Source organism: Oncorhynchus kisutch, unplaced genomic scaffold (genome assembly GCF_002021735.2).
Source record: "Oncorhynchus kisutch isolate 150728-3 unplaced genomic scaffold, Okis_V2 Okis06b-Okis10b_hom, whole genome shotgun sequence".
Classification (NCBI taxonomy): Eukaryota; Metazoa; Chordata; class Actinopteri; order Salmoniformes; family Salmonidae; genus Oncorhynchus; species Oncorhynchus kisutch.
The window spans coordinates 9,026,537-9,044,881 of NW_022261983.1; the positions used below are offsets into that span (position 1 = coordinate 9,026,537).

Below are 18,345 nucleotides of genomic sequence, written 5' to 3' on the forward strand. Positions count from 1 at the left end.
TCATCTAATTGCAGAGAACATATACCTTTTGGCCATCTTTTTGTTCAGATTGTATTACAAGGTATGCTATATGTGTAGGATATGCCATGTTAGTATATGCAGCTTTAGGTTTTAAACCCCATTCTAGGCTGTTAATAAATTTCTGTAAAGAGTGTCTATCGAGTGAGTTTCCATTAAAATAATACCAGCGCTCTGCTTTCTATAGACGTTCCATGCCCGACCCACACAACCTGTGATTTCCTTGAATCTGATTGGACAGAGGTGCCACCACAGGTCCCATAGTGGCGGGGCAATTATTTTTCTCCTGATTGTAACAAAGTTCAGGTTTTCCCCCCCCAAAAATGTTTGATTGTAATATACACCAGATAGGTGCAGTGAAATGTGTTTTTAGAAGGTCAGTTATATTAGTATGCTTGTCCTTGGAGCAAATTGGAGGTAAGTGCCATGTACAAGGGCACACAGACTGCTCAGTTATTCCAACCAGCAACGTTTTGGTTACTGGCCACACTAACCACTAGGCCAGTGTTCCCAACAGTACACATTTGTTGTAGTCTGTCAGGAAGTCCAGGATCCAATTGCAGAGGGAGGTGTTTAGTCCCAGGGTCAGCTTAGTGATGAGCTTTGTGGACACTATGGTGTTGAACACTGAGCTGTAGTCAAGGAACAGCATTCTCACATATGTGTTCCTTTTGTCCAGGTTGGAAAGGGCAGTGTGGAATGCGATTGCGTCATCTGTGGATCTGTTGGGGCGGTATGCGAAATGGGGTGGGTCTAGTGTAACCGGAATGATGCTGTTGATGTGAGCCATGACCAGCCTTTCAAATCACTTCATGGCTACTGATGTGAGTGCTACAGGGCCGTAATCATTTTGGCAGGTTACCTTCGCTTCCTTGGGCACAGGGATTTTGGTGGTCTGCTTGAAAGATGTAGGTATTACAGACTCAGTCAGGGAGAGATTGAAAATGTCAGTGAAGACACTTGCCAGTTGGTCAGCGCATGCTTTGAGTACACGTCCTGGTAATCCGTCTGGCCCCGCGGCTTTGTGAATGTTGACCTGTTTAAAGGTCTTGCTCATATCACACAGTCGTCTGGAACAGCTGGTGCTCTCTTGCATACTTCAGGGTTGCTTGCCTCGAAGCGAGCGTAAAAGGCATTTAGCTAGTTTGGTAGGTTTCCGTCACTGGGCAGTTCGCAGCTGGGTTTCCCTTTCTAGTCCATAATCGCTTTCAAGCCCCGATGAGTGTCATAGCCGGTGTAGGAGGATTCAATCTTAATCCTGTATTGACGCTTTGCTTGCTTGATGGGTCGTCTGAGGGCGTAGCGGGATTTCATAAAAGTGTCCGGATTAGTGTCCCGCTCCTTGAAAGTGGCAGCTCTAGCCTTTAGCTCGATGCGGATGTTGCCTGTAGTCCATGGCTTCTGGTTGGGATATGTACTTATTGTCACTGTGGGGATGACGTCGTCGATGCACTTATTGATGAAGCCGATGACTGAGGTGGTATACTCCTCAATGCCATTGGATGAATCCCTGTAGCGTAGCGTCCGCGTCAACTGACCACTTCCGTATTGAGCGAGTCACTGGTACTTCCTGCTTTCGTTTTTGCTTGTAAGCAGGAATTAGGAAGATAGAATTATGGTCAGATTTTCCAAATGGAGGGAGAGCTTTGTATGTGTCTGTGTGTGGAGTCAAGGTGGTCTAGAGTTTTTGTTTTTTCCTCTCTGGTTGCACATGTGACATGCTGGTAGAAATTTGTTAGAAACGGATTTAAGTTTGCCTGCATTGAAGTCCCTGGTCACTAGGAGCATCGGTTCTGGTCTACTGTACTTCTCTGTGTAGTACTTACCCTCCTCTTAAAGCCCACATGAACCATGTCTGTCTAGGTCTACTGTGTTTCTCTGTAGTACTTACCCTCCTCTTAAAGCCCACATGAACCATTTCTGTCTAGGTCTACTGTGTTTCTCTGTGTAGTACTTACCCTCTTAAAGCCCACATGAACCATGTCTATCTAGGTCTACTGTGTTTCTCTGTGTAGTACTTACCCTCTTAATTCCCTCATGAACCACATCTATTATTCCTCCACTAGATGGGGTCATTCCTTCAATCATATTCAATTGTAAATACTCCATATGGAGGCTGAATTGGGTTAAACGGTATGAGTTCATCTTTGTTCAAACTACTCTCTGACCTCTCTCAGACTTTACTCACATTTTCGGTTAAGTGACCATAATCTTTGAGCAACCAATAAATACTGCTGACTTGGCCGATGGGAAAGTGTCTTTTAGACCTGAAAGTAAATCTCTGGATAGGATATGACATAGTGATTAATCACAGTTTTAAACTCCTGGGCCTATAGGGAGGATGAAAACTCTTGTCAAACTGCAGCAACCTTCAAATCAAAGTTGGTTTGGTTGTGTACATCGATGGGCAGCGAAATGCTTGTGTTTTCTAGCTCCAAAAGTGAAGTAATATCTATAAATGAAAAAACAACACACAAATAATCTAAAAAGTAAAACAATGATCATTATCAGAACGAGCAATATCAGAGTCTGAAATAGACAGTCTGGACAGTAAATGCATAGAAAAGGTGTGGAGAGCAGTAGTTATAGTAAAACCTTGTACTTGTTCATATGAATTACATTTTAAAATGGGGTTTTGTTACACAGACAACTGTGATTAGACAATAGAACTAACAGGACTGAGCTTGCTTTAGGCAGGGTTGCATCATGTAGGCCCATGGATGGAAACAGCCAATGCCCCAAATCCTTAAATTCCATCCCTGTGTAGGCCTATATACATTTGTAATTAGACTAGACTGTGTTAATGGACCTGTCACTTATGTCATCACTATTTGAATTTTGGATTAAAGAAGTTGATCACATTCATATTTTCTCATAAGACAAATACATTGTCTTCGGCTATAAATACATAACTTTCCCACTTTGTTTCCCCTGCCAGATGCTTCTACACCTGCATTCCTTGCTGTTTGGGTTTTCAGGTTGGGTTTCTGTACAGCACTTTGTGACATCAGCTGATGTAAGAAGGGCTTTATAAATACATTTCATTGATTGATTGATTGATTGGACAGAGCGTATAGAGGCTTACGGTTGATCAGACTGATACAGCATGTCAGATCTCTAACGTTGAGGTGTAGGCTGCTACAACCTTTGCTACTTTGCTACTGACCTTTATTTCCTTTGTTTTGTCATTATTTAGTATAGTCAGGGTGTGAGTTGGAGTGGGCAGTCTATGTGTGTTTTTCTATGATTTGGTTATTTCTATGTTTCGGCCTAGTATGGTTCTCAATCAGAGGCAGGTGTCATTAGTTGTCTCTGATTGAGAACCATACTTAGGTAGCCTGGATTTCACTGTGTGTTTGTGAGTGTTTGTTTCTGTGTCTGTGTTTTTCACCACACGGTACTGTTTTGGGTTTTGTTCATTCCAGGGGCATGTTGCACAAAAGTAGAATTAAGACATCCGGGATAAATGACTCAGCTGAGCTCAATGAAGCCAAAACATGTGCGTCCAGGCTTAATTGGTTGCACAAAAACCAAGCCAGGATGAGCAGACACGGATTCATTAAGCCAGGTGAAACCAATCCTGGATAGGTGCGCGCTCACGGCTCACTCAAATAGACCCCGCCACAGATCACAGATTAACTGATTTACCATGGCAACTAGAGCCGCGTACTTTTCCCCGTCGGAAGCACAAATCCTCATGGAGGCATACGAGGAGGTAAAAGATATAATTAAGAAGAAAGGCAACACCGCCACAGTGATAAAGCAAAGAGAAAAAGCGTGGCAAAGTATTGCAGACCGCCTGAATGCGTAAGTAGTGCACAATTACACACTCACCGCTCCGCTGAAACATCACAATTACAATTCAAATATTTAATTCACATCTCCAAAAATGCAGTTGTACTGTAATTATGCAACGGTAAAATTTGTTATTGAAATGCACTGCAGATATGAGTGAAATTGTGTAAAGTAACTACATCACACTGTATAAAGCTATGATACATTTTTTGATATTTTTACTGAAAACAAGACAAAAATACCAAGTAATGTTTTGCAGTGTGACTCCATTAAATGTGTGTGTGTGTGTGTGTGTGTGTGTGTGTGTAGATTAAACATGAACGGGCCAAAACGGACATGGCAGCAGGTCAAAATCTAATACAAGAACATTCTGCAGAATGGTATGGTCCCTGACTAATATTTAACAAAGCACAAGCATATATTGTACCCAGAAGGTGCCTGCTCACACATTGTCTGTACTGTTTTAGCAGTGAAAAAGAATACCCACAGACAAGGCACGGGTGGTGTGTCACCAAAGGCTGACCTTACCCCAGCAGAGGACATGGCCTTGGAGCTAAATAAAGGCAGGCCCGTCTTAGAGGGGATCCCTGGGGGGAAAGAGACGAGCATAGGTTCCTCCCAAGATGCCACCCGCTTCATTCAAGGTATGTCCTTCCATCTCTACATGGGATACGACCACATTCATATTGAATCAATTTGGACTGTCTGACTTTGGTTTACCTATTGCCTTGCAGTGTCTGGCAGCACTGTGTTCCTGTTAGAGCCACCAGCACAAGCACCAGACGATGCTGATCCAGTGAGTACTCCATCAAAGGCATACTGTAGGCCTGGCATGTCTTGTCTACTAGCTTCAATATGAATCCGATTAAATGTGATAGGGTGAAGGCCCCAGTGCAGCAGCAACAGCACATGATGGAGACGATGATGAGGAGGAGACCATCTCTCTGGATTCCAGAAGGCATGAGGTATCATGTTAAGACTGAAAGTACTATTTACTCTACAATGGTGAGGAGTCCTCATCAAAATCAAAAAATCTAATTTCTTTTACAGGACCCAGATGCTATACAGTGGGAAAACCAGCCTGGCAACATAGTGCGTATTAATAAAAGGACACCACATCCTGCCAATTTCCAGCTGCGCTAATTGTATTGTGTTCACAGAGCTCACAAGCTATCAGAAAGTTGTATGGCAACCACCTCCGGCGCCAAATAGAACTGGCAGACATAGACATTCAGTACAAGAAGAAAAAGATGGAAAATCTTGCACTGGAGTTCGAAATAAAAAAGAGGACAATTAGGAAACTGGACCTTGAAATAAAAAACTTGAGAGGGAGGTGAGATATGCCTTCAATGTACACTGTATGCTAACTGTAACACAAATGTATTAATCATTATTTTTCTTTCCTCCCCCAGCTCCAAGAAGATGACACAGCTCAAAATAAAAATTAGGTATATTCTCGTAAAGTCAAGTGAGCCATGACATATGAGCTCTTATTGTGAGCACACAGGACGGTGGCATCTTTAAGTTTTTATTTTATTTTCCCAGCAATCAGTACAACCAAGTCATCGTTATAAGGCATCGCCCTCTTTTGCCCACCCCCCCAGCACCAGGTGTGGCCACTAGCCTATATGAAGGCCCAAAATTGTGTGTTCCTTTCTGCTCTGACAATGGCATGCCCATTCGTGCGAGATGTGGTGGATGAAGAAGCACTTGTGCTGAGAGCCTTCAGGCGAGAAAGGGTCTTCAGGGACCGGTTGGACCCACTGGCCTTCCCTGATGACCATCTATATGAAAGATACAGGTTTTCTGCAGATGGCATCAGGTATCTATGCAGACTACTGGGTCCCAGGATTAAGCACCGCACTGCACGGAGCCATGCACTGAGTGTGGAGCAAATGGTTTGTGTGGCCTTGCGCTTTTTTGCTAGTGGAGCCTTCCTGTACTCAGTGGGGGATGCAGAACAGCTGAACACGGCCACAATTTGCCGCACAATAAGGAGTGTGTGTCTGGCTATCAAAGCATTAGCAGATGTCTTCATCTCCTTCCTTGGCCACAGAAGACTCTGTGACATCAAAGAGGAGTTCTATAGGATTGCAGGTAAGAGGATCTACAAATTACAGGACAACTGTTAACACATAGTAGGATACTCATTACTTTGTGTGACAGGTTTCCCCAATGTCATTGGTGCAGTGGACTGCACACACATAAGGATAAAAGCCCCCTCAGGTGCCCATGAGGCCGATTTTGTGAATAGGAAATCCTTTCACAGCATTAATGTTCAGGTGAACATAACTTTTTGATATTGTCCATTGACGAACACTCTGCATTGCCAGTGATGTGCATTGATTGGTGTAATATTCCTCATCTTATGATTTCAGATGGTCTGCAATGCTGACTGTGTGATCAGCAATGTTGTGGCAAAATGGCCTGGCTCAGTTCATGACTCCAGAATTTTTCGGGCCTCTGAAATCTATCAGTGCCTATCACAAGGTAAGCCACACAACCCCTATTTATAACCATCATGGCTGTGTCAAGAATATCACTGTGTTTATGAGGTAGTAATGATGAGATTTTGTGTTGACAGGTGAATTCTCTGGTGTGTTGCTGGGAGACAGGGGGTATGGCTGCCAGCCTTTTCTCCTGACACCTTTCACAGACCCCCAGGAAGCACAGCAGGCCTACAACCATGCCCATGCCAGGACCAGGGCCAGAGTAGAAATGACCTTTGGCCTCCTGAAGGCACGCTTTCACTGCCTTCACAAATTAAGGGTCAGCCCTGTTAGGGCATGTGATATTACTGTGGCTTGTGCTGTCCTCCACAATGTGGCCTGCCTGAGGAAGGAGAGGGCCCCCAGAGTGCCACCAGCCATGGACTGGGACAATCCGGCAATCTTCCCTGATGACGACAGTGGTCGGCTGCTGAGGGACCAATATGTGTTGAATTATTTTAGTTAGTATGTGTGCTTTCAATTTTGGTTAAATATGTCCTGCGGTGGCAGAGGAATTTGGGTTTTTTTGGGTTTGTTTTTTGACGAATTTGGCCTCTTATGATGTTTGTGCGGTATACTGTGTGTAATACAAGGCTGCAGAGAGGCTACTGCATCCATTCATTTGTCTGTTCAGTTGATGTGTATGGATTTGTCCTGCATTTATTTTAGTGTGCAGACATGCAGGGTGTGTTATATACAGACCTTTGAATGTGTATGTATCATTTTGTATAATATGCTTGGATTCTGTGCTTTCCATCTTGTAGAGTCACTGTGACTTCAGTTTCGAAAGGAGCTGATGGTTTACCTGCTTTGTTTTGTCCTTATTCAATAAAGGAACATAATGTTACACATTGTGTTTTTATATTCATATGGAATGTGTATTTGTTTATATGACAGAGTACTAGGGCCACACTGAAGAAAAAGGATAAAGTCATAAATTTATGAGGCTGGTTCTTTCTGCAGAAAAGCTACATTGTTTTTACAGTTTTGATACTTATGACAATGTGATACTTAATATTCTGGCACATCAGCATGTCTTTGTTTATGAAACCATACTGAAGTACAATTTCACAAAATGCCCCACATCTGTCATTTTAACAACTGTCCTCCTTTAAAACAACTGGTTACATATATTATTATATATATGACTTGTGTTTTTTTCCCCTCTGTGGCCCTAATATTCTATCATTTTATATATAGCCTTATAGTCTATGGGAAACTGTAAATTATCTAATGATAGCAACATCTAAAAATCATTTTTTATCCAAAATCATTGAAATTAATGATCACAAACGTTTAATAACAGTGGGTCTAGTTATATGTGATAACAATGTATAGTGAGCAGTGAAATAACTATTGGTTTCCATTTGTGGTGACTGCTGACTGACATTAGGGATGAGATTAAATAGATCCTGGAATTTAGCCTGGTCTGGAGCAGGCTAGCTCCACAGAATAAATCTCCATGGTAATTTATACCATAACATATCCTCCTGCCCCCTATCCATCTTTAGTGCAACCGGATTACGGATCAATTGAGCCAGGATCACCAAGATATCCTGGCTTAATCCCTTATCCTAGTTTTGTGCAACAGGCCCCAGGTTTTTTGTTTTTGTAGTCAGTTGTTCATGTGTACATTTTTGTATTAAAAGAACCATGGACACTTACCACGCCGCATATTGGTCCTCCGATCCTTTTCGCCTCTCCTCTTTGGAAGAAGAGGAGGAAATCCCTTAAAATAAATGTACTTTTTAGTTTTTTAAATACATTTCATAGGTGTCCTGATTAGACAAACTCTGTTCTCATTATGGCCCATATAAAACCGTTTTGCAACTGATGAATCACTGTCTTACCCTACACAGAGATTGATAAGGTCTGAAAGGGACATTCCCATCGGCCAAGCCTGCAGTCTTTCTTGGTTAACTGATGATTTTGGTAACTTGCCTGAAAAAGGGAAAATTGTTGTTTACACACAGAAATGCCAGAACTTGTCGGTCTCTTAATTAAACAACAGGAAAGAAGCTGAAAAATCTAGTTTTCTGACAATGTGTAGCACTACCTAGCATGCTTGCTAGCTTGCTATCACCCACATGAAGGCGAAGCTGGTGTGGTTAGGCTGGTTAGTTACCGCTAAATAGTGTATCTCGGCCTGAGTAATAGGATAAATGTGTCTCAGCTCTGCTCGCCCTGACTAAAAGTTACACCAGTGTAGCAGGCTTAAAAAAAAATATTTTGTGACGCCCCTACTGGAATTCTTTGCAGTTTGGTTGTTTTCTGTTAAAAGTTCCCTGCCTAATGGGACAACAACAGAGCAGGCTCAACTTGACTAGCTGCCATAAATGACATAAATTGTCCATCTTTCACTTAAACCAGAAAGATCAGTTTTAGGCTATGCCTACTGGAATTCCTTACAATTTTGTGGTTTTCTGTAGAAAGAAACACTTGGGTCAACTCTAACCCTGTAAGCCTTAAAGTCCCTGCATCAGCTCTTGGACCAACAGGCTCTGAGACAGTTTCTACCCCCAAGTCATAAAACTGCTTAATAGGCACAAGACAACTAAATAGTAAATTAATTGGTGACTTGGACTACATGCACTGACCCTATATTACAATGACTATATTCACACCCCACGACTCTAAATAAATACACAGTACATACTGTACACGCACACTGAACGTACACTCTCACACAAAACCCACACATGTTGACATACAATATACACACACACTTTTACACATCATATGCTGCTACTCTGCTCTTTATTTTACTATTATTATTATCTATCCTGATGCCTTGTCACATTACCCTGCCTTCATGTTCATATCTACCTCAAATACCTTATTATTATCTATCATGATGCCTTGTCACATTACCCTGTCTTCATGTACATATCTACCTTAAATACCTTATTATTATCTATCCTGATGCCTTGTCACATTACCCTGTCTTCATGTACATATCTACCTTAAATACCTTATTATTATCTATCCTGATGCCTAGTCACATTACCCTGTCTTCATGTACATATCTACCTTAAATACCTTATTATTATCTATCCTGATGCCTTGTCAAATTACCCTGTCTTCATGTACATATCTACCTTAAATACCTTATTATTATCTATCCTGATGCCTAGTCACATTACCCTGCCTTCATGTTCATATCTACCTCAAATACCTTATTATTATCTATCCTGATGCCTAGTCACATTACCCTGTCTTCATGTTCATATCTACCTCAAATACCTTATTATTATCTATCCTGATGCCTAGTCACATTACCCTGTCTTCATGTTCATATCTACCTCAAATACCTTATTATTATCTATCCTGATGCCTTGTCACATTACCCTGTCTTCATGTACATATCTACCTCAAATACCTTATTATTATCTATCCTGATGCCTCGTCACATTACCCTGTGTACTATGACTATGTACATAAATAACCCGTACCTCTGCACATTGTTCTGGTACTAGTACCCCTGTATATAGCTCCACATTGATCTGGTACTAGTAACCCTGTATATAGCTCCACATTGATCTGGTACTAGTACCCCTGTATATAGCTCCACATTGATCTGGTACTAGTACCCCTGTATATAGCTCCACATTGATCTGGTACTAGTACCCCTGTATATAGCTCCACATTGATCTGGTACTAGTACCCCTGTATATAGCTCCACATTGATCTGGTAGTAGTACCCCTGTATATAGCTCCACATTGATCTGGTACTAGTACCCCTGTATATAGCTCCACATTGATCTGGTACTAGTACCCCTGTATATAGCTCCACATTGATCTGGTAGTAGTACCCCTGTATATAGCTCCACATTGATCTGGTAGTAGTACCACTGTATATAGCTCCACATTGATCTGGTACTAGTACCCCTGTATATAGCTCCACATTGATCTGGTACTAGTACCCCTGTATATAGCTCCACATTGATCTGGTACTAGTACCCCTGTATATAGCTCCACATTGTTCTGGTAGTAGTACCCCTGTATATAGCTCCACATTGATCTGGTAGTAGTACCACTGTATATAGCTCCACATTGATCTGGTACTAGTACCCCTGTATATAGCTCCACATTGTTCTGGTAGTAGTACCCCTGTATATAGCTCCACATTGATCTGGTAGTAGTACCACTGTATATAGCTCCACATTGATCTGGTACTAGTACCCCTGTATATAGCTCCACATTGATCTGGTAGTAGTACCCCTGTATATAGCTCCACATTGATCTGGTAGTAGTACCACTGTATATAGCTCCACATTGATCTGGTACTAGTACCCCTGTATATAGCTCCACATTGATCTGGTACTAGTACCCCTGTATATAGCTCCACATTGATCTGGTACTAGTACCCCTGTATATAGCTCCACATTGATCTGGTAGTAGTACCCCTGTATATAGCTCCACATTGATCTGGTACTAGTACCCCTGTATATAGCTCCACATTGATCTGGTACTAGTACCCCTGTATATAGCTCCACATTGATCTGGTACTAGTACCCCTGTATATAGCTCCACATTGATCTGGTAGTAGTACCACTGTATATAGCTCCACATTGATCTGGTAGTAGTACCCCTGTATATAGCTCCACATTGATCTGGTAGTAGTACCACTGTATATAGCTCCACATTGATCTGGTACTAGTACCCCTGTATATAGCTCCACATTGTTCTGATAGTAGTACCCCTGTATATAGCTCCACATTGATCTGGTAGTAGTACCACTGTATATAGCTCCACATTGATCTGGTACTAGTACCCCTGTATATAGCTCCACATTGTTCTGGTAGTAGTACCCCTGTATATAGCTCCACATTGATCTGGTAGTAGTACCACTGTATATAGCTCCACATTGATCTGGTACTAGTACCCCTGTATATAGCTCCACATTGATCTGGTAGTAGTACCCCTGTATATAGCTCCACATTGATCTGGTAGTAGTACCACTGTATATAGCTCCACATTGATCTGGTACTAGTACCCCTGTATATAGCTCCACATTGATATGGTACTAGTACCCCTGTATATAGCTCCACATTGATCTGGTACTAGTACCCCTGTATATAGCTCCACATTGATCTGGTACTAGTACCCCTGTATATAGCTCCACATTGATCTGGTACTAGTACCCCTGTATATAGCTCCACATTGATCTGGTACTAGTACCCCTGTATATAGCTCCACATTGATCTGGTACTAGTACCCCTGTATATAGCTCCACATTGATCTGGTACTAGTACCCCTGTATATAGCTCCACATTGATCTGGTACTAGTACCCCTGTATATAGCTCCATTCTTGTGTATTTTATTCCTTTTGTGTTACTATTTTCATGATAATTGTTTTACTCTGTTTTGTTGGGAAGGGCTCGTAATCAAGCATTTCACGGTAAAGTTGATCCTCGTTGTATTCAGCTCATGTGACAAATGACATTTGATTTGACTTGAAATGAATAGGAGTGTCTGACGCTCGGCAAAAGTATTTAGTATTTAGAGTATTTAGCAGCTCTTCTTCCTGGGATCCAAACAGGAACAAAACAATTACATCACAACAAAACAACACCGTACATCATAAATAAACCAATACATCATACAATAAATTACTACGTTATTACTCTAATATTACACATTTACAATATAAAATGTACAATACTACAATCTTAGTGTGTGTGTGAGAGAGTGTCATCTAAAACCCTAAACCCTAAACCTCAACAAAATCCCTGAAACCTCATCTAAATACCTGAACCTCATCTAAAACCCTGAAACCTCATCTAAAACCCTAAACCTCATCTAAATCTTGTCATGAATAATGTGGTAATTGAGCAAGTTGAGGAGTCTAAACTGCTTGATGTAACCATAGATTGAAATCTGAAATGGTCAAAACATATTGATGCAACAGTAGCTAGATGGGGAGAGGTCTGACCTTGATAAAGGGGTGCTCTGCTTTCTTGATATCACATCAACAAAACACATCCTACAGGCCCTAGTTTTATCACACCTGGACTACTGCCCAGTGATATGCTCATGTACCACAAAGAAGGACATAGGCAAATTACAGTTGGCCCAGAACAGAGCAGTATGGCTGGCCCTTACCTTCCCTAAAGGAGCATCTTGGTTTCAAGGTCCTAGCTTTGATAGAAGAATCATCGTGAGGTATCAGTCAGTCACATGCAGGAAGCAATGTTAACAAGAGATAATGAATAATGTCAATCATGCTTATATGACTTGTTTGAAAGGGAATGCCTTAGTTTTCATCAAGCTTGGATTGAGTTTGTGAACCTCTCTGGCTGTGATAATAAAGAGTGATTCATTTCAAATTGACTTCAGGTGTCACTTCAATTTCCTGCACAATCTTGGCGTCAGTGAAGGTCTGTGAGGGAACACTGGTGGCGTATTCCGTGTGACAGCGTGAGGGAGATTCCTGTCTGACCAAAGACGACCTGGACCCGCCCAGACCAGACTTTTACTGAGAGGTGCCCGGGGGAAGATACCTGATCCAGCAAACCTATGAGAGACACGTCTACTGAATTTCAGTAAGTCAACTGTCACGCCCTGACCATAGAGGGCTGTTAATTCTCTATATTGGTTGGGACGTGACAGTGACTAGGGTGGGTTATCTAGGTGATTGATGATCAATGTTGGCCTGGTATGGTTCCCAGCTGTTTATCGTTGTCTCTGATTGGGTATCATGTTTAGGCAGCCATTTCCCCATTGTGCTTTGTGGGATCTTGTCTAGGTATAGTTGCCTGTGAGCACTACTCTGAGCTTCACGTTGAGTTTCTTTCTCTTTATTGTTTTTTCCTTTGAGTTTCTCTTCCAAATAAAAAGGATGGAAACATACCACTCTGCATCTTGGTCCTCTCCTTATAACGATCGCGACAGAAGATCCCAAAAACAACGGACCAAGCAGCGTGCCCAGGAGGAAAGCCAGGAGTGGAGGACATCCTGGACGTGGGACGAGATTATGGCAGGAGACAGAAGCCTGCCATGGAAGCAGGCGGAGGCAGCGAGGGAACAACAACGACAGCACCAGGGTTCGCGGCCACAGTGGAATTGCTGCCTTATTACTGATTTCAAATTGCTCTGGAGCAATCATAAGGCAAAATAGACCTTAAAGATGTGTCATTTATATTTACAATTCCCTTATCCAAACAACTTTCTCATTTACCTATTGTACACGTCATCTTCCAATATTTAATGAATTAAATGTCAACTTTCAGGATTTTTATTTCCCAATATTTGGTGTGTAAAGGACCTCAACACTATTTATTCCAGCTGACAGTCTCCTAACCCTAAATAATATATACAAGATCAGAGTACTGTCTAGTGCCACGTTCACGTGCTTGTCGGAATTAGGAAACTTCTGACTTGATAACCTTCCCCACAGCTGTGCCTCAATCCTTTGAGCTTGGACAATTCCAACCTCATGGCTTGTTTAATTGCGCAGTCAACGGTGGGACTTTAGGTGCCTTTCCAAATTAATTGAATTTACCGTAGGTGGACTCCAGTGAAGTTGTAGAATCATGATCCAAGACAGGATGCACCCAAGCAAATGTTTCTCAAAGCAAACTGTCTGAAAACAAGATATTAGTTCAATATAATCTGACCCTTTTTTGCTTTGCCATTATGGGTTGTGTAGACTGAGGAGAAACTTGTATTTAAGCAATTTTAGAATAAGGCTGTAACTTTACATGTGGCCGGAATACTTTCCCCAAATGCACTGTACTACCAGTTAGCAAGTCAGAAAATGCAGTTGCTAGTGCTGACTAGTACTTGAAAACAGCTGAATAAATCACAAAGCAAGGAAGAAACAGTAGTTTCATTTGGTCAATGACATTAAAGCTGAAGCCCTGGTTTAGACAAACTATTCCAGGACCATGTTCAGTAATGCCTTTGGTTCCAGTTTAGAAACAAGCAAATTAATGGCACAAGAAATGAGTACTTGAAGCGCTTTATTTGTAGTTCATTTTTTTTGTACTTTTACAACAAGTGACATTTTCATAAGATTGTTGCCCTCTTTCACATTGACCATTTCCTGCAACCTGTCCTCTGACAACACAACTTGACAAATCAATATAGGTCTTGTAATTGTTAGAAACTACTTCCTAGAATCATTAAATCTTAATTATTTGAGTTTGTAGCTTTTTTCTGTGAGTAGATGGCCTGTAGAGTTTAGGGGTCATCAATATCCAGAATCTACTTGGGCGGTGCCACCCCCTTCTACCAGGCACAGGACCCATCAACCCCCTTGATACAGGCAATGTTATTGTCCCAGGGTCCGCTTTCGCCAATGTCCATCCACAGGCACTCATGAGAGGTGCTGATCGGACAGGGAAGGGAAGTGCAGCGGATGATCTGTGGATCAGAGAAGGGAGAGAAAGACCAAGATTACTGACTGATAATTACCCAAATAGTGTAGCTCTTGCATTTGCCAATGGTGACCAGAGTGCTAAGTCTGCTGTGTAAATATACAACATATAGTAATATTAACAAACCTTGCAATCACAGCCGCTTTGGTAGCGCAGAGTCAAGCTCCTCATTTGTGTGTTACTCAAAGCACCCCAGGGCTGAATGAAGTCACACATCATTACATGCACTGTTCCATCAGTATTCAGCCTGCCTGCAGACAAAGGAGACATCAATATGTGGTGTAGGGTAAAGCTGGCCTTCAACACTCTACTTGGATTAGTTTCTTTCCACATATGGTTAGAATTATGGGAGATGAGCTTAGATCATATATCACTCAAGTGTTAATCTGCAAAATTGTAATTATTCCCCTACCTCCTCGTGCCTTTTGCACACAATGTATATAGACTTATTTCTACTGTGTTATTGACTTGTTAATTGTTTACTCCATGTGTAACTCTTTGTTGTCTGTTCACACTGCTATGCTTTATCTTGGCCAGGTCGCAGTTGCAAATGAGAACTTGTTCTCAACTAGCCTACCTGGTTAAATAAAGGTGAAATAAAATTAAAAAAGATCTGTTCCTGGGGGAAACTGCAACCTGAAAAAGTACCGATGCAGCACGGAGCTATTCATAAATAATGCATTAGTTATTTGTAAGTAATTGTAAGTGTAGAGAACGTAATTTCTAACACACTTGTTTTCTTATACAAGATGAAGTCAATAGTAGGTCATGAGGCTGTAAGCATTTCTAACCAGTGCTGGCAATGGAACTTAGGTAACCTAGTGAGGACCGCACCTGTGAAGAGATACTCCTTGTTGATTCCCAGAAACGCGCGACACGGGCCTCCAGTGGAGATGACGTGGATATCCTGGTTAGGACCTTTGAACATCTAGCCAATTACAAGAAGAGAAAGGATCCGTCAAACATCTACATATATAGTTTGTTCTATATGGCATGTAGGGACAACTTAACCTCACTGGTCTCTTTTACAGAAGAGCCCTGAATTACACATCAAAATACAAGCAGAACAGAAGCAGTCATAAACAAACATTCAGTAATAAGGTCCTCAACACTTTGAATTGCCCTAGATGCAGCAGACAGTTTTACAACAAGGCACAAAAACATAATATATTTACCTAACGGAGTAAAGACCGAATCCCAGGTGTGGTAACTCATGTCTAAAGGTTAGTAATGCTTTTAGTGAGGTTTCGTAAAGGGATTAATACATTAAAATATTGCAATGCGTCAACCTACGTGACAAACAGGACCAACTTCCTAGTTGAGAATGTAGCGTTGAGTACTAGACCTGTCGCCCATAATAAAGAGCAGTGCACTATGATAAACTGCTTTAATGAAGTGGCATCTGAATTCATATAGATGATGTCACCATTGTCTAGGACTGGTAGGAGGGTTGACTGAAACAGGCCTCTTGCTCAGTGCTAAAGGCATGACTCATTTCTATAAATAACCCCTTTTTATTAATGGTGGAAGCTCCACAATTACACTGCTTATACCCATCCAGATCTTCAATCATTTAAGGGTTGGGTCCAAATTGGGACCAGCTGTCAGACTGGGGTTCAGGGGGCTTCAATGTTTCAGTGCAGGAAGGAACAACCACTTAATAAAAAGGCTGAACATACCTCGATCTGTTTGACATCATAGTTGGTGTTACCAGATACAGCTTTCACGCCAACCACCTGTGCCCTGATCACTACAAAATAAGAGACATGGTTTAACTACTGAAATAATCAATTTCTGGTACAATAGTCAGACATCAGTTTCAGGGTGTTAAGTGATCTGAGAGAACAGATTCTATTACAGACCCAAGATGTCAGGCTTTAGCACCATGCTCTATCAACAGAGCTTGCTCCCTCAACAGCAAAGTCATCACTCAATCATTTTAGAGAATATACCACAAATAAAGTCTTCCCTTTTCCGTAAACTCAACAGGAACTATCTCCAGGGAAGAGTGTTGCATGTCATCACACCCCTTTACTAACAAACAGTAATTGAGTCAAGGTACATTTCTCTAAAAGGTCAAGTAGCTGCTCATGATGTAGTGCTGTCTAACACCCACAACCATCCTGTCTTACCATACTGCATCAGTGGTTGAAGTAGAACGAAAGGTGCCAATACACTTAAAATCACAATACCATATTGATGTTTTACAGTGACTAGCCTATTTTATACGAGGTTCCTATACTCACGTAGTTGGTAACACAGCTATCAGCACATGTCAAAATAATTATGACAACTAATTTATAGAATTAACAACCCTATCTGCGAGATATTCAGGTTTTGGCGCTGTTTTAGTAAGTACAGCTTACAGAAGAGTGACATAATAGCTTAGAAATGTAGAGTAGTCCCATTTGCCATATAGCCCTAACTTATTCTGATGAATTCTTTAAAATGTCAAGTATGTGAGGTGTTGGATAATATCATGATGAACATTTCGTTTAACAAGTCAGTCATCTTTTGGTCTAGAGCAAGGATGGGAAACTCCAGTCCTCACGGATCAGAGTAGTGTCATCCCCGCGGGTGTAACCGTCAAGCAGATTGTTACAAAACGTTTTGCAACAGAACCGTTTACACCAGACAGACACACAAACGAGAAGGTTGTAAAAATTCAGGTAGGTCCCTTACCGTTTCACTTCGTTCTTAAGTGGCAAAGGTTTCCGTAATGAATACACCCAGGTGTAGCCCATATTGTTACCGACCTAAATGTAAATACTTTCGAGAAGATGTAAATACAGGCCTAATGATAATGTCCTGAAAATAATTGCGACAGAAAATGCATAACATTGTTGCATGATGCGCATTGACACGGTGTAGTAGGCAGCCTACCAACATGTGAAGAGAAACTACAGAAGTCAGAAATGTCTTAATTGCCTTACCGACGTCTGCATTGCAAAAAGCCTGTTGAGGATGTACAGTCATGCAAGTGCAAGCTTCTGTGATTTCATCGACCCGCCAGAGGAACAGAACGACCAGAGTAATGAAACAACTGCTTACGGACCAAGTCATTTTAGAAACTAAGTATATTACTGTCCACTCTATAGAAGAAAAACAATATTACGTTAAATGCTACCGTTTACCCCAACGCCAGTTCAGGTTATTACTACGCGAAAACATCCAAAACTTATACGTACTACATGGAATCAGCCGGCTTTTATTGCAGGCTGTGAGCTCCTCCCCGCAGGTAGAACCAAGCCAGTGATAGGCTGATCACTCTATTCATCCTTAACCACAATCACCTGTTTATTGGACAACCACAGAGCAGGCTCAATTTGCTGACATGAATGGCATAAATTGTCTGCATTTCACTTAAACAATGGGGATGAACCAGAAATATAAATGTTAAGCTACACCTACTGGAATTCCTTATAGCTTTGTTGTTTTCATTTATTTATTTTTATCACCTGGGGCAACTTTAAAGCAGGCTCAACTTGCCCAACTGGTCAGTTCACTTGACCCAGGCAATGGGGTAACCCTTAAATCTCTGCTACAACTAGGTTCCGGATTTTCAACTGGGTACCATCAGGAGAAAAAAAATGCCACACCACCAAATCACAGGTCGTGCAGGTCAGGCATGGGACAGGAAAATAACTTACTCCCATCAGAC

General features: G+C 41.5%; 1 protein-coding gene across 2 annotated transcripts; it reads right to left on the bottom strand.

Annotated features, from left to right (window-relative positions):
* Positions 1 to 14,250: 14,250 nt before the first annotated feature.
* LOC109877308 (metalloproteinase inhibitor 2-like) lies at positions 14,251 to 17,873 on the bottom strand. 2 transcript variants are annotated; one of them, XM_031813823.1, is made up of 6 exons: positions 17,800 to 17,858; positions 17,618 to 17,674; positions 16,364 to 16,434; positions 15,519 to 15,612; positions 14,811 to 14,935; positions 14,251 to 14,670 (listed from the first exon to the last, which is right to left on the bottom strand). In XM_031813823.1, the coding sequence occupies exons 2-6, from the start codon at positions 17,658 to 17,660 to the stop codon at positions 14,536 to 14,538; spliced, it is 468 nt and encodes a 155-aa protein (XP_031669683.1). In that variant the 5' UTR covers positions 17,661 to 17,674; positions 17,800 to 17,858; the 3' UTR covers positions 14,251 to 14,535. The 2 variants fall into 2 exon arrangements, with proteins under 2 accessions (XP_031669683.1, XP_031669682.1); XM_031813822.1 differs by having other exon boundaries at positions 17,618 to 17,873.
* Between the last annotated feature and the right edge of the window lie 472 nt (positions 17,874 to 18,345).

Coding starts and splice junctions, on each gene's coding strand:
- LOC109877308 (XM_031813822.1), bottom strand. CDS start 17,747: ATGACTTGGTCCGTAAGCAGTTGTTTCATTACTCTGGTCGTTCTGTTC. Junction 14,936..15,518: donor CAAGGAGTATCTCTTCACAG/GTGCGGTCCTCA, acceptor CTTTGTCTGCAG/GCAGGCTGAATACTGATGGA. Junction 14,671..14,810: donor AAAGCGGCTGTGATTGCAAG/GTTTGTTAATAT, acceptor TCTGATCCACAG/ATCATCCGCTGCACTTCCCT.